Here is a 15,344-nt window from a genome sequence, read left to right on the forward strand (position 1 = left end):
TTTTCAGTCTTCCAATGTTTATTTTTGAACACAATTTAAAATCTGCCGAGTTATTTTTCACCATTATTCAAAATGCAAACAAACGGAAGTCCTTTATAATTAAATTTTGCTCAATACTCCAGTTTAATTATGTAATATGATGCCGTATTTTATCACATTTTTTTTAGATTGAAATATGAGTCGTAGGTCAACATTCAAAATTGATAAGAAGCGTGCTTTAATCTCTGTGCAACTAAAAAAAGATTTAAAATATTTAATTTTCTTTTTCTTCATACTATCGGTATCATATAACTAAATAAAAATATGATTGAAATTCTTTTTGTAGACTTCGTTTTAAGCGAAAGCTTCATAAAAATCTAAAATGAGTACATTAGTTTCAGTTCTGTTATTCAATATTATGTATTCCTGCGTAATAAATTATTCTAATAAATTATTCCTGCATAATCTGATCCATAACTGCTCAATAATAACAGTTATAAAATAAAATAAAGTCATTAAAAAATAAAAATATCACCTTTCAACGTATGAAAGGCTTATATGGAAATTAAATAATTAGCATTTGTTAATGAATCTTCTAAAGTCCATATACTTACCGCTAATAGATATTTGAAAGCGTATTAAATAACAATCGCTTTTAATACATAGTTTTTTAATACTTGTTGAAATCGTAGAAATCTAATCTTAGTCTTGTAGAGGAAGGCAATATGAAGAATATCAAAACCAGTTTGGTTGCCTTTTGAAAATTGGAGAAGTTTGTAATGATCCGCGTATTAATGATTGAACTTATTAAAATATATTTCAACATAATTAATATGTATGCATAAACATTAATTAATATAAGTCAATGTTAAAGTTAAACTGATTCTATGCAAAAATTAGCTTACTTACTTTCAATTTAATGAACCTTCCGTTCACAACTAAATTTTATGAATTGTAACTGATTCGACAAAACTGTTAATTATATTTTTTGCATTCTTTATATATATATATATATATATATATATATATATATATATATATATATATATATATATATATATATATATATATATATATATATATATATATATATATATATATATATATATATCCCTCCCCCTTCTATATCTATCTATATATATATATATAGATGAGGGAGGGTTTCTAAGACAGATGCAACAATAACTAAACTATATCTAAACAAACACAATAAAAAAAGTTCAACAATCAAATTAAACGTGTTAGAAAATAAAAAATTATAAAAGAAACAGAATGTTGAATTTTTTGCAAAATTTGAGAATTAATTTGCATATTTTCTATGTCGGAAAGTTAGTTACACTCCTGTTTATTTTCTTTTTTTCTTCTTTCTTTTTCAAATAAATAATATTGGAACTCAGTATCGCCATCTAGATTTGATTTATTAAATCTGCATTTGTATGAAAAAGTATTTTATACGTGAGTAGTGCTGCCATCTGTTAGATTCCAATACATTCCATTTTAAAGAAAATTATTTCCCGATTTTTTTTTCTAATGATTTTAACGTTTTTCTTCTTTTTTTTTTGAGGTTTATTATTTTCTTTCCCACTGATTTCTCAATTTCTCAAACAAAATTTCAAATTATTTATTCGTTTTCCTCAATTCTAGCATTTCAACGAGAAATTCTAATTCTAGCAATTCTAACGAATTCCGGCATTTCCGTAATCTAGAATTATTTCTCGTTTTTCAAAGGACTAATTTTAAAAATTCTGTCAATCAATTTATTTTATTTTAATTTTTACAATACAAATAATTTTAACCTTCTATTTTCTTCTTAAAAGATATTTCTCATTTCCATTAAATATTGTAATTGTAAACAATAATTTTAAAAAAAATTATATGGTACATATTTGAGTGTTTGATATTTATTACTATAAATTTTTATTTTCTTAATTATTTTCTATTTTTTTTTAAAATTCAATTTTTTATATATATTTAATAAACCACATCTGATCATTTTGCTTATATTTTGAATATACAGAAGAAATCGATTTAAAGAACAAAATCCATTTTCAGAAAATTCACGGAGATGGCCGCCTTGGACAGGAACTCAGAAGACTAGAAACTTGTAGAATTTTTGTATACAAAATCAAAGTTTGGTTATCCTTACGACAGACCAGAGCTCCATCCTTTTGTTGTATCTTTTTTTAAAGAAAACTCCGTTTTTAAAATTTTTTAATGATGAGCTTTATAAAAAGATTTCCTTGATGCACCATCAATCATTGCGACTTTTTCTTTAGAATTAGTATTAGGATTTTTATGAAGACAGTTAAATCAGAACATCGTCAGATAAAACCCTCGATCTCTGCCATGTGCGTGGAATAGGTGAAAAGACGAAAGTACTGATTACAGTATGTATAGTTTTTCTACGGTAAAAACTCCCCCCGCCACAAAGTCTGAGGCCGTCTGCTGCTATGGAAGCAAGAATAGCGCATTTCAGGTAGGGTTGCTTCTCCTCACTCTAGGGCTAATACAATATACCGGAGAAAAAGATTCTTCTGATTCCTTTGAAAGATTCCTTGAAAATTGTATTCAATCTTTTTGCGGAGGGTCATTCATTAACGTGGTTTATTTTCGGGATAAAATCTATAGTATTCGCAATTATCTTGATTTATGTTACTCATCGAGAAAGGCAACCCTCTACCAGCATAATATTTTGAATGCATATTTCACGTGAAGTATGTGTAATTTTAAAGGGTGCGTTTACGTATAAACGTATGGATGTTTACATACAAAAATTTATTATTAACTTTTTTTTGTTAGTTACCATATTCTTATAATAGTTAAGTACAGTGAAAACTCCAGGAAAGACCACCTCTATGTAGCGACCATCTCTATTTGCGACCACCTCTATGTAGCGACCATCTCTATTGGCGACCACCTCTATGTAGCGACCATCTCTATTTGCGACCAACTCTATGTAGCGACCATCTCTATTTGCGACCACCTCTGCTTGCGACCCCTTTTCAGAATTTTTCCACGGAAATCACAGAGAGTTTTTCATAGATTTTCTGTTGAAGCATAATTGTATGTTTACCAGAGACCATTAAAACCTCTCCCAGCGACAGGGCAAATATCTCCATCAAGTGCGGAAAGAGTTAAAAAAGGAAACACGAAAATTTATCAAAACAAACAACTTCACAAATAAATAAATTAAAATGTATTCAAAATATTTGCGAGAGGTTCTTATTTGAAGAAGTCTTCTTAGCGAGACAACCTCATGGTGCTGTCAGAGTACACTAAAGACAATGCTATCAATGATTTACTTTTAAGTTGAAAGTTAAATTAGAAAAAAAAAGTTATTTTAGAAAAAACAAGCCTCTTAAGCAAACAAACCTCTTCTTTAAAGCTAGCTTATTTTTATGATATAAAATTAAAGTCAAACTTAACCAAAAAACCTAATTGTTTATGTAAAATAACTTTATCATTCATATTTGGTAAATTTGTTTTTACACATAATTATATCAATCAGGATCATTTTTATAGACGTTAAATTTTATTCATCAATCCATCTTTTCGTGACGCCAACAGAAGTAGCATTTCTACTCCAAGAAAATGAAACGGACTAAATTAAAATCATTTCCGAAAAATCATACACCTTTGATAACATTTTTAAAGTCAATGGAGTTAACTTCGAAGAACGACCTACCTCCGTCACCGATTTTACTATGGAACGGAGGGTGGTTGCTCCCGAGAAGTTATATTGTATTTCCTTGTTAAAGCTGATCAAGAACTTCTTTAACTTTGATGTGATATTTACGACATTTTTGTGCAGTCTTGATATAACGACTCTTCGCTATACCGTTCGTTCTCACCCGGATCATGAGTATCGTTGTATCGACCGTCAACTATATAAGTCATGAACTCACCAGGTTGTCCCCTCCTCTCATGCGTATGCTTTCGAAGGCAGACGACCACAGTGAAGATGACAATGATGAGGACGAGTGAAGAGACGACGACGGGGATGATGAGAGTGACGTTCCGATGAAATGGCAGTTCTGCTTCTCTCCTCACTAAGGCAGGAATAGAGGTTGAGTCTGCATGACAAAAAATAATAATTGCAACCATTAATAACAATGTGGCTTAACCTCCAAGTAAAAGTTTGTATGTATTGTCCTACCACGGAAAAAAGAGAAACTAAAAATTGGTGGCATTTATCAGGGAATGATTGTTTAAGTTAAATGGAAACGTTGTTCTAGGGACATTGGTAGAATTTGCTACTGGCCAGTGGCCTTTTATCAATTTTTAATACATTTTATTAACGTTTTGTGCGACAATTTTTCAAATATTGAAAATTTTATGCGATTTAAAAATTGTTGATGTTAATAATGTAAGGCATTACTTTTGAAGGATTTCTCAAAATGTGGTAAACACTACAGTATTATTTCTAAATTGAAAAAAAAAAAGAAAAGAAACCAACTTGGAATAATTTAAATTTCAGAATATACACGTGTCTTACTGTCCTTATAAGGTGGTCAGTGGCTATTTTTATTATACAATTTGTCCAATTTTCAATACATTTTTTTAAATTTTTATTGGGCCGCTATCATTTTTGAAATTGAGAACATAAAAATGCATTTTAATGAGATTGTATTCAACACTATGACTAATATTTCCCCATAAATATATCAAGCTACGGAATTTATAACACAGAAATTTTTTACTTTAAAGTGGACGCTAATAAAAAGAAATTTTTAACTTCCTTAATGAGAGTACAAGCAACACTTTTTAAATTTTCTATGGATTATACACATCTTGAATATAAAATATTAACTATAATAATTCCATATGAAATTTTAAAACAATAGTGTAAACGCACACGGGGTGCATATGCGATTTATAAACTGGCCTTTGTAGCGATTGACAAACAATTTATTGATAACCACTTATTATATTTAGTCACCATGTGGTCGGTTCGACTGCTAATTTTGTCCTATACCATAAGAAATGCTATTTTTGGTGGAAAATAAAAAATCTGTGCACGTTTGAAGAATTATTCGATAAAAAGATTTGCAATTTTAACTCAACGGGAAATTTCGCAATAATTCACGCAAGGTATTACTTTTTTTTTCAATAAATTCTAAAATTTTTGAAATGCATCGTGGGTTTTTGAGCGAAAATTTCACAAATATTAGAATTTTTAGGTCTTTTTTTTTTACTTATATTTTAAGAGGAATTAATATTTGCATATCTATTATATCATTTAGAAAAACTGATCAATAGCAAAATAACAAAAAATATTTCAGGGGTAATACGAATTCTGGCAAGAACGGTGTCTCTCTATTCCTTAAAAATGATAAATTAATAAGGAGGTCATGCTTTCTTAAAGTGCAAGAAGGATTTTAAAAAAGGTTTAATTATCCCTCATCAACTATAAAATTTACTTAAAGGAGGAAGTTACTCGTGGCTTTTGCACCATAAAATGAAATTTCTAAATTCTTTTTGTTACAAAACACGTTGAAATGCAGGCAAATAAATATTTGACGACGACAATTACGGGAATAATACAATGTTTTTTATCAAAATTCTGTCAATTTCAATAAAAACATTTTAATATTGCATGAAATCAAAAGAAACAATATGCTTTCATCCTTTTTATGTAGCTTTATTTTATTATTTGTACCATGTCTCATGACTTTCAGTGCATGTATTGTAATTTTTTTTTCGTACTTGCGTGTACATAAAATTTTGAAATTCGGTAGCTTTTCTCGAGATAAACTTACAAACCTAATGTAAAATTGCTATTGCTTCTCTAATATTAATAAATAAATAAATTAACTAATTAATTAATTAAAACTCTGCTTGCCCATTCACTCACTTATTTGTTTGATTCTTTCATCCCCTTAAAATTTTAGACAAGAACAGCATTTCATTTTGCCCATATGATTAATCCTCTTATATTTTTTTTCCTCCTTATTTATCTATTTTCCTTTTATTATGCAATTTTATCCATCTTAACATTATTTTTAAGAACATACAAATATTATTATGTGCTGATAATTGTTTACACACTAAAACTGTGTTGAAATACTTTGTTTTGATTGCTGCAAGTATTAGCATACATGAGGTAGAGTCAAACAATACAAATAATAAATCAGTATCATAAAAAAATTTTTAACAATTTCATCGGCTTTACAAATATACCAATAATACAATGATACCAATGATAACATATCAATATGATTTACATAGGCTTTACTAATATTCCAAGTCGTAATGAAGATTGAAACACTTAATGAACCAAAAATTAGACTTGCCTGTGGCTAAATGAAGAGGCAAAGTACGAAATTTGTATTCGCCCTGCGTCACTCCAGCTTCACTGTGTGCTGTCACCATCAACAAATATTCACGGTCTGGTGTCAGCTGTCCCAGAATAGTCTGTTCTCGATTTGCAGGTATCCTGTCTGGTACAAAAGTCCACTGTGTCTGGTATTTACTTTTGTACTGGATGTTGAAGTGCAAAATTGGACATCCACCACTTTGCCAACCATCTAAGTGCAATATAACAAACGTGGAATTCAGGCTTATGAAAGATTGTTGAGGTGCTGGCATTGGGGCTGAAAATGAAACGTCTTTGTTGAATTGTGAAATATTAAGATCTTAATTGCGATAGGTATTTCGACATTATTGTACATTTTGAAATATTAATAAATGTACAATCTATGTATAATAAACGTTATTGAAGAAACACAAAAACTATAGTTTTCTTACAAATAGACTAAACTAATATTTTGCAACAATTACTTGCTTTTCCTTACGCTCTTGCGGAGCAGTTGATTAAGGCATCGCGGAGGGTTGTGAGTTCGATCCTGGCAGCCGACAAAACACACGTGTATAACGCGGGAAGGCGTTCGTTAAATCTATCGTCTCTGAAAGTCTTTTCGTTGGTTGTGGTGTAGAAATTTGAAAGGATTGGTTCTGTCCACGCCGCCTGACCGAGGTCAGAAATACCTAGCAATCCTACCATGGCCATTAACAAAAGTACAGCCTAAAAAAGATGCTTTACCATGGTTGGGTGGTGAGTGTTTTGGAACATGAGATTTGATGTCATGTTTCATTAAAAAAAATATTTGCCTGAATGGATTTTAATGTTTTATTTTTTATTAAACGCTCGTTAAGATGCATTTCCTTCTGCTAATTTGAACCGACTTTTGGAATCTTTAAAATTTACTTGTGTTTCAATACTTGCTATAGCCCTTCATAGAAATTTACTGAATTTCTTAATTAGTAACTTTTTCCAATTTAAAACTTATGATTTATATTTAAGCAAAAAATAGCTATTAGTTATAAAAATATTCTAGAGTTTTAAGTTGGATCTGTTGATTATCGCACACCTGGTAAAAAATTGTCATTTTTAATGTCTTAGAAAAAAATGAATCAATTTTCAAGAACAATATTTTTGTTTCCCTTTTCTGCGGGCAACATTAAAAACCTTTTTTTTTTCCCTTTAAACTCGTTGATTCTTTCAAACATCTTTATCTTTTTTTTTTTTTTTTTTTTTTGATAAATCTATTTTAAATTTCAAAATCTTTAAGCCCAAAGAACAACAGAATTCAAAAAAAATTTTTTTTTCATTAATTTATTTATTTGAAAGTAGATTCGGCATTTTCTAAAAAAAAGTGATCCAGAATGGGCCGGAATGAAATACTCGATTTTTCTCTACCCTTAAAAAAGTAGTTTAGAAATCCCCTACTGAAAAGTAACCTAGACAATCGTCATCTTTCCTTATTAATTCGACTTATGAAGGCTTTTTTTTAAATTTTATTAATACAAAAAGCGCATTATATTGACCTATTTTTGCTATAAATGGTTATACAAAAGAAAGTAAATGTACAAAAACTGTGATTTAAACAAACAAAAAAGTTCACATCTTCTGATTATCACATCTGATTTCCCGGTTTGTTTATTCACTTCACTTATTCGCATACTCACAGCTCCAGTGCGACGTAAATTAACAACAACAACAACAATCATTCGGGGGGAAAATATGTCCTTGTCTTGACTCAACTGTAACATTTCCAACGTTTTTGGTCACGTGACCACCGAAATAATTTGACTTCGATGGCCAAGTTCGATCGAACTGTTTCTAACCAATCACAAAGCAGTTACTTTCCTTTCAATGGACAAAATCAGGGTGATAAAAAGAAAAAAAAGAACTTGGCAAAATGTTTCATTCAACTCCGTGACAATTTTATGTAAATTATACGCTAGTTGAGCGATGTGATACGATTTTGTAATTTAGTTAAATATGTATCAAATTACTTATTAATCATTATAAAATAAATTTGGACATTACATTATTAAAAAAAAATCATTTCTAATCATGAGAGCTTAAACTTTCAAATTTATATATTAAAGTTCATAATCATTGTATCATTATACCATCATTGCCATCTCCATTATTTAATCACATGCCTCCCTTCCATGCAAAAAAAAATAGCTTCCATTGAGAATAGATTATCCATCCATGGGTTACCATTTCATGGAAGAGTAACCTTCCGAGTTTGATTGTGACGCGATGTTATAGTTGATACGATAACGTTCCAAATTCGATCACTATCGCATCCTCTGAACAGCAATCGTTAAATATGAAAGCTCATAATCATTAATCATTACGTTATCATTGTCATCTCCATTATGTAATCACCATGCCTCCTTTGCATGCGAAAAAATCGCATCCATTGAGAATGGGTTATCCTTTGTTGCCATGGGTTACCATTTTATGGAGGAGTAACCCTTCAAGTTCGATTGTGAGGCGATGTTATAGTTGAAACGATAACGATTGAAATGCTATCGTCATCGTATCGTTCGAACAGTAATCGAAGGAGAGTTTCAAATTGAAGTTTCAGCTGCATAAGAGTGCTGTAGCGTGACCAAGTGAATATAAAATTGTGTCAAAAGTTGGTGTATTACCTGCTCCTTTGGTTCTGGTTGTTACAGATCGACTAGGCTCTCCTGTCCCGAGGCTGTTGGATGCAGTGAGGTACATGTGATACTTGGTTCCACACTTAGCATTTTCAAGAGTGTATTTATCGGTTGTGCTTCTCAGTTTCTTTGTCTGCCATATTCCATCATCATGTCTGTAATGAAGGGTGTATTCTGGGAAGAAAAAGAGTGTTAATTACTATGAAGTGAATGCTAAAATAATTGTTTAAAGCGTCACGAAATGTATTATCAGACATTCAACATAAATTAGGAGAATTTCGTTTGGTTCCATCGATTTATGATTTCGTTCCAAAAAATATCCAAGAAATTTTAAAAAATATAATTATTTTATATAAATTGTTCAATTACATAGAATATTTCATTTCAATATTGATAAGGATTAAATCAAAAGTTACTATTTACCTTGTACTTCAAAAGTAAGGTTTATTATTTTAGGAATACATACGGAGAGATTATTTACCCTAAAATTATTACATATGTCTTAAATTAAAAATAACTACAAATTATTAAAAATTACAGATAATTCATGAATTATTACAATAATTTAATATAAATATTATTCAAAAAATTGAAAAACGCCTTCTCAGAAATGTAATTTTTTGCTTAATTTGATTATACAGCTACAAAAAAGAGCTTCCCATAAAAGAAATGAAATTATCTCTTCCAGATTCTGTATATATAAAATCCGAATTGAATATAATAAAAATTAAGAAGTTTCAAGCAGTTTTCCAATTAGTTTCTTTACTCTTTAAATTAATTTCAAAATAAGGGGTTTTCAACAAATATCATAAGACAAAATTAAATAAGAAATGATATGCAATAAACGTTTGTACACTGAAATATGATTGTATAGAGAAAAGAAGAAAAAAAACGAGAAAGAAAAGATACTTTTATGAGGAATTGTTCCCAAGAATGTCAGTGTCTTTTTTGATAAATTTTGTTTCATAGTACCAAATAAAATTTGTGGCAAGTCCCCATCATTTTGGGCTTTCTTTTAAAAAGTGCGAAACCTACTTAAAAAATTACTTTAAACTTTTTAAGTAGTTAAGATATTTGTTGGACTTTATTTATTTAGTTGCCAAATATGATTCACGACAAAATAGAGAAAAAAATTTTTGCTCCAAAATTTTTGTTTAATTTTATTGAATATTTTTACAATTCAAAAAAACAAAACAAAAAAAAAACGTGATACAAAAAAAATTTTTTTTTTTTTTTTACAAAAATTTATCCATGTCTTCATTAATATTTAAGCTAGGTTTACCGAATTTCGTGCACTTTTTTCATGTTAAAACCAAAGTAATTATTAAAAATTAAAAATTTATTTCAAAATTTTTTTGCATAAGGTGATCAGAAACATAATTTTCCGTTTGTTATTTATTGTTGGTACCTCAAACCTCTAAGAGCTTTAAACTTTATTGATAAGTATTAGAGATCACATAAACTATACATTTCGAAATTTATAAAATGCTTTTCTAACTTTTTGAGAAAGATTAAAAAATGTGTTAGTATTGAAGTGTTTCCATTATTTCTTTCAACTTCTGTACGTTATTCTATTTGTAATATTTATATTTAATATAAACTTAACTGAAGAATTCCAATTGCACGTCCGAATATAGTGCTGCCATCTATTCATGACATTGGAAGTTATTAAGACTCTTAATGTAATAACTTAATCTATACATAATAATAAATGCGGCTGTGTGTGTGTCTGTCTGTCTGTAATCACAATATATCGCCCCAGAAACTTCGCCCAGGCACGAAACTCGGCACATAATTGTGTTTTGACATAATGAAGAAGTACTTTTTTTCTTTTTCAAAAATTTGGATTAGTTTTATAGTTATTAATCATTTTGTAAGAAAATCTATGCTTTTTCGTTTTCAAAGAGCCATATTCAAGAAACTATTAAAAAATGCATATACTTTTCTCCACTCTTATAAATGCATGCTAATGCGAACCTTACAATTGAAATATTAATTTTCGACAACTTAAACCAATAATATACGAAGGAATTAATAATTTAATTGTAAGGTTCGCATTAGTTTACATTTATCAAAGTGGATAAAACTTTAACTTTTGTACTAAAAATGTGGCAACATATTAGATACGTAAATAGAACGCTACGCTTTGATATATTTATCGCTGTTCATAATTGTTACAATAAGTTTTTCTTCTTCTTTCCACGCTCTTTTTTTTTTCTTAAGCGAAGACGATAAGGGAAAATTATACTTGAGGATGCCCCTTGGCGAAATTGGTGACTTATGTTTGGCGCTATTCCTGTTTGCGCGGAACACCGTGGTAACAGAAAATTTCAACAAAACATCGGATAAAGCTTGCAATGAACCCAATATAAGCAAAATTAATAAATCCAATAAAAAGGATTTTGAATCGAAGCAAAAATTAATGGAGTAGGTGCAGAAAGAACAGGGGAAAAAAAAACAACTCACTTCTTCATTAAGCTTGAATATATTCAGATTTAGGTGCACAGAATTATCTAATAACAGTTAGATACTGTCTAAATTTATCGTGAATAGAATCTGTGTACCTCCATCGTCACATAAATTCGGCGAAATATGAATCGAAAATGGCGTTTGTGGTACCGAACTGGTGATGACATTTTTTTATAAAGTCCCTTTTTATGACTGCCCACGTACCTTCGATCTTATTGACCAGAAGTAAAAGTAACCTTACCAGCCGGTATCTAACGAAGATCTAATGGACCTCTGAAATTACGTATACCGTTGAACATTAATAACGCTAAAATCTAAACCGTTATGAATCACGATTGGGTTTCAACATCGCCCAGCTTGGCGATCAACCGCGATCACAACTTGGCGAGAATCAAGGGGCACCCTCAAATATAGTCTACCCGACGTTAATTTTTGTAGCGATATAGAAATAGAAATTGATACCATAAAAAAATTATAGAGAAATAGATACCATAAAAAATTAATTCGTTTTCGTGTTCTTTTCATGTATTTTAAAGCAACTTTTGTATGCTTTTACAATTTCTGAGGCCTTTTTTTAAGAAAAAAAAAACAAGTCTCCACCTGATAGTTATATTATAGGTTAGGTTACCATAGCAAAGTTACATCTTCAAACATCCTCAAGAGCTATAACACATATGCAGCAGAACTGGATATGAAGACAAAATTGCAGGACAGAAACACTTTAATTGTCCACTAATCTTCAGATGTCCTGCTATGTTTTAAAAAACTTTATTTGTGGAAATCTTTAGCGTGGCGGACAGATGGCCGCCTTAGGCGGCTAGTGTAAAATAAAATAAGTAGTAAAATATAGCAAATAAACTTGAAAGAAAACACAAATTGTCGAAAAAACTAAGTTTTTAAAAATAACATCAGAGATATTTAGATTTATAAACGTCATTCAAACTTGCATATATTTTCCCCTCAGTAGAACATATTGAGAAATGTTTATTCCTTTAAACTATTATTAAATAGACAGTTACAGAATTCCAGGACGAAAATCATCTGATTTCGAAGCAACATGTAAAATTACTTTGTTTTAGTGTAATGCATTTTTAGTTTTTAATTGAAATAAATGAAACAGATGTCTTCAACCAATCTGTGTGAAGTAGATAGTAGTGCCATCTAGAGAGTATTATTTAAAAGTCTTAGTCACAATTCTGAAATTTATATCGATGTCAAATTAAGCACACACAACTTCAGTATTTCTTAAATTTTTGACATTTACAATTATTTGCAATGAAATTTGTATGCACTTTTATTCGCTCTTTATTCATTATTATTAAATATAATAATCTGAAATTAAATTGAGCTGTAAGAGATAGAATAAAGTGAATCATACATAATTTCTGCAAAACAACAATATTTTTAGCATTAGAAGCACTCTAATGATTTCAAATATGTTTAAAAATTTTACTTATTTATAATAGCAGTAATACTTCAATATTATGATTTCATTATAATTAATAATTAACATATTATGAATTAAATAAAATATAATTTTCTTGCCTAATTTTTTTTTTTTATCTTAGTACTGCCATCTGGTCAATAATAAATTTTATCTCTAAATAATAGTAAATAAATTATTATTTCTATATTATGCATATTTATAATTCTTTACTATACATTTTATTTCCAGAACAATGCATATTATTTAAAAGAATGACAACAACAATTTTTTTTTGTTCTAATGTTAAATCAAATTAGTTTCTCATAGACTTTGCAAGGTATCAAGGTTATTTTTTTTTACATTCTATTCTTTTATTTCTCAAGAAATGCGCTTGTAACTTGCATCGATAACCTTGGTTGTTATTTGTAATAATTGTATTTTTTATTTCTTTTTTAATTTAGCTTAGGAATATATGAAGATATGATCATTCTCATAAAAAAAATTCTTTTTTTATATTACTTCTTTTTTGCTAGAACTTTAAAAATATTCAACAAAATAAAATTTAAAAAAATCAGAGCAATTTTTAATTAATAAGAATAATAAAATAATCATTCTATTTAAAAAGAAATTCATTACAAACTGTGCGGAAGATCTAAGCATTTGAAGATATTTTCATACTGAGCATATTTTTGAAATTTTCCCCTTCTTATACAGGGTGTTTATAAATTCCCTGACCCATTTTGATGTTTAATAACTCATAAAATAATGAAGATATAAACAAACTTATGGCATTTATTGATGGAATAACTCATATATTTTCCTTTTCAGGTTTGAGTATCTTTACTTTTGTAAATATCGTCTGCGCGTGTGGTTAATTTCAGATAATTTCATTTCAAAGTCTAAATATCTGTACTTTTCTAAATATCGTCTGCTTATTAATTGTATTTTTCTCTCTTTTGTTTTCGACAATTATTGCAATGTTATGTTTACTTTTGATGCGTTTGTTCTATGTAGTACTTTTCTATGTGATGTTTTATTCGAGCGGATATTAAGGAGAATTCATACACCACAAGAGAAAGCACGGATTTTATGGTGGTTCATAGAAACGAAATCGATAGTGCAAGCACAGAGCAATTGCAGAAGAATTTACCAAAAAGATCCTCCATCCAAAAGCAGCATCTTGCGGTGGTAAAAGAATTTTCTAGAAACTGGAAGTATCGCAGATAAGAAACGTTCTTCAGGTCCCTGCACAAGTGATTTTGTCGTTGAGCGATGTCAAATAAGAAACAATTAAGACTGTATGCATACAAAGTTCAAATTCTTTAAGGTTTGGAACCGGACGATAGGCCTAGGAGGATGGCGTGTGCAACAGATATGGTAGGTAGGATAGAACATGCTGATTTTCTGAAGCGCATAATGTTCTCCGACGAAGCATCCTTTCATGTTTCTGGCATTGTTAATCGCCATAGTGTGCGCATATGGGGATCTGAAAAACCCCATGAATACCGTGAGACACAAGGGGATTCCCTAAAGGTTAATGTGTGGTGTGGACTAATGCGCGTCCGAGTCATTGGACCTTTCTTTTTTAGAGAAAAGGCGGTCTCATCAGTCATATACTTAGACATGTTGGAAAACTTCTTATTTCCACAACTAGAAGAGCTTCAGCCACATGTCTTTTTGCAACAAGAAGGTGCACCTCCTCATTGGGGTATCATCATTTGTAGTTCTTTGAATGACCATTTTCCAGGAAGATGGATTGGGCGAGGAGGTTCAATTCCTTAGCCACCCAGATCACCTGATCTAACGCCGCTGGACTTTTTTCTTTGGGGATTTATAAAGGACAATGTTTACAGGAGGATCATGTCGAACATTGATGACCTAAAAGCCAGAATTACAACCGCAATATCCTCTGTGGATGCCGACATGCTTGCCGCTACCTGGCGTGAAATTGACTATCGACTTGATATAATCCGTGCGACGAAGGGGGCACACGAGGAAGTTCATTGACTAGGGTCATGAAACTTTTTGAGTCAATCTAACCATTTATGTTATTAATTTTAGTCTATCTTTATTATTTTATGAGATATTAAACATCAAAATGGGTCCAGGAATTTATAAACACCCTGTATTATGGCGAATGTATTGAAAAGATGCAAAAATACAATTAAAAATTTCGTTATGAAAAAAAGATGCTGACACAGTCATATTTTAAAGTAAAAATATTACCTGTAATGCTAGATCGATCTTTTGAATCCTTTTGCCATTTAATATTTATAGAATTGAAAGTTGTACCGTTCAGTTGTAAGATTGGTGAAGTAGGTGGAGCTGGAAGAGAAAATCGAAAGATTAATTTTTTTTTCTCCTGCTCTCTTTCTGGAAGGGCTTCTCTTTAAAAAAAAATTAAGACTATGACAAAAAGAGTTTTGCCTAGAGGATTTTTTTCTTCTTAAAACCGTACGTAATGATTTAAAAGGTTTCGAAAGAAAATTTATGAGTTCTGTTTTTATGT

General features: G+C 30.0%; 1 protein-coding gene across 3 annotated transcripts in view; it reads right to left on the reverse strand.

The window, feature by feature from the left end:
• The window catches only part of LOC107448201 (cell adhesion molecule Dscam1), a 255,187-nt gene that overhangs the window by 51,895 nt on the left and 187,948 nt on the right, over positions 1-15,344 (reverse strand). For all 3 annotated transcript variants that reach the window (XR_006225556.3, XM_071177674.2, XM_043045821.3), the window contains exons 19-22: positions 15,062-15,160; positions 8,929-9,114; positions 6,273-6,572; positions 3,885-4,052 (exon numbers count right to left, since the gene is read on the reverse strand). Coding sequence is in view for 2 of the 3 variants with exons in the window: in XM_071177674.2 (XP_071033775.2) it covers positions 3,885-4,052; positions 6,273-6,572; positions 8,929-9,114; positions 15,062-15,160 (753 nt within the window). In the remaining variant the exon portion in view is untranslated. The remainder of the gene's footprint in view (positions 1-3,884; positions 4,053-6,272; positions 6,573-8,928; positions 9,115-15,061; positions 15,161-15,344) is intronic.

This window comes from Parasteatoda tepidariorum, chromosome 3, assembly GCF_982258835.1.
Source record: "Parasteatoda tepidariorum strain Cologne lab strain chromosome 3, Ptep-v5.0, whole genome shotgun sequence".
NCBI lineage: Eukaryota > Metazoa > Arthropoda > Arachnida > Araneae > Theridiidae > Parasteatoda > Parasteatoda tepidariorum.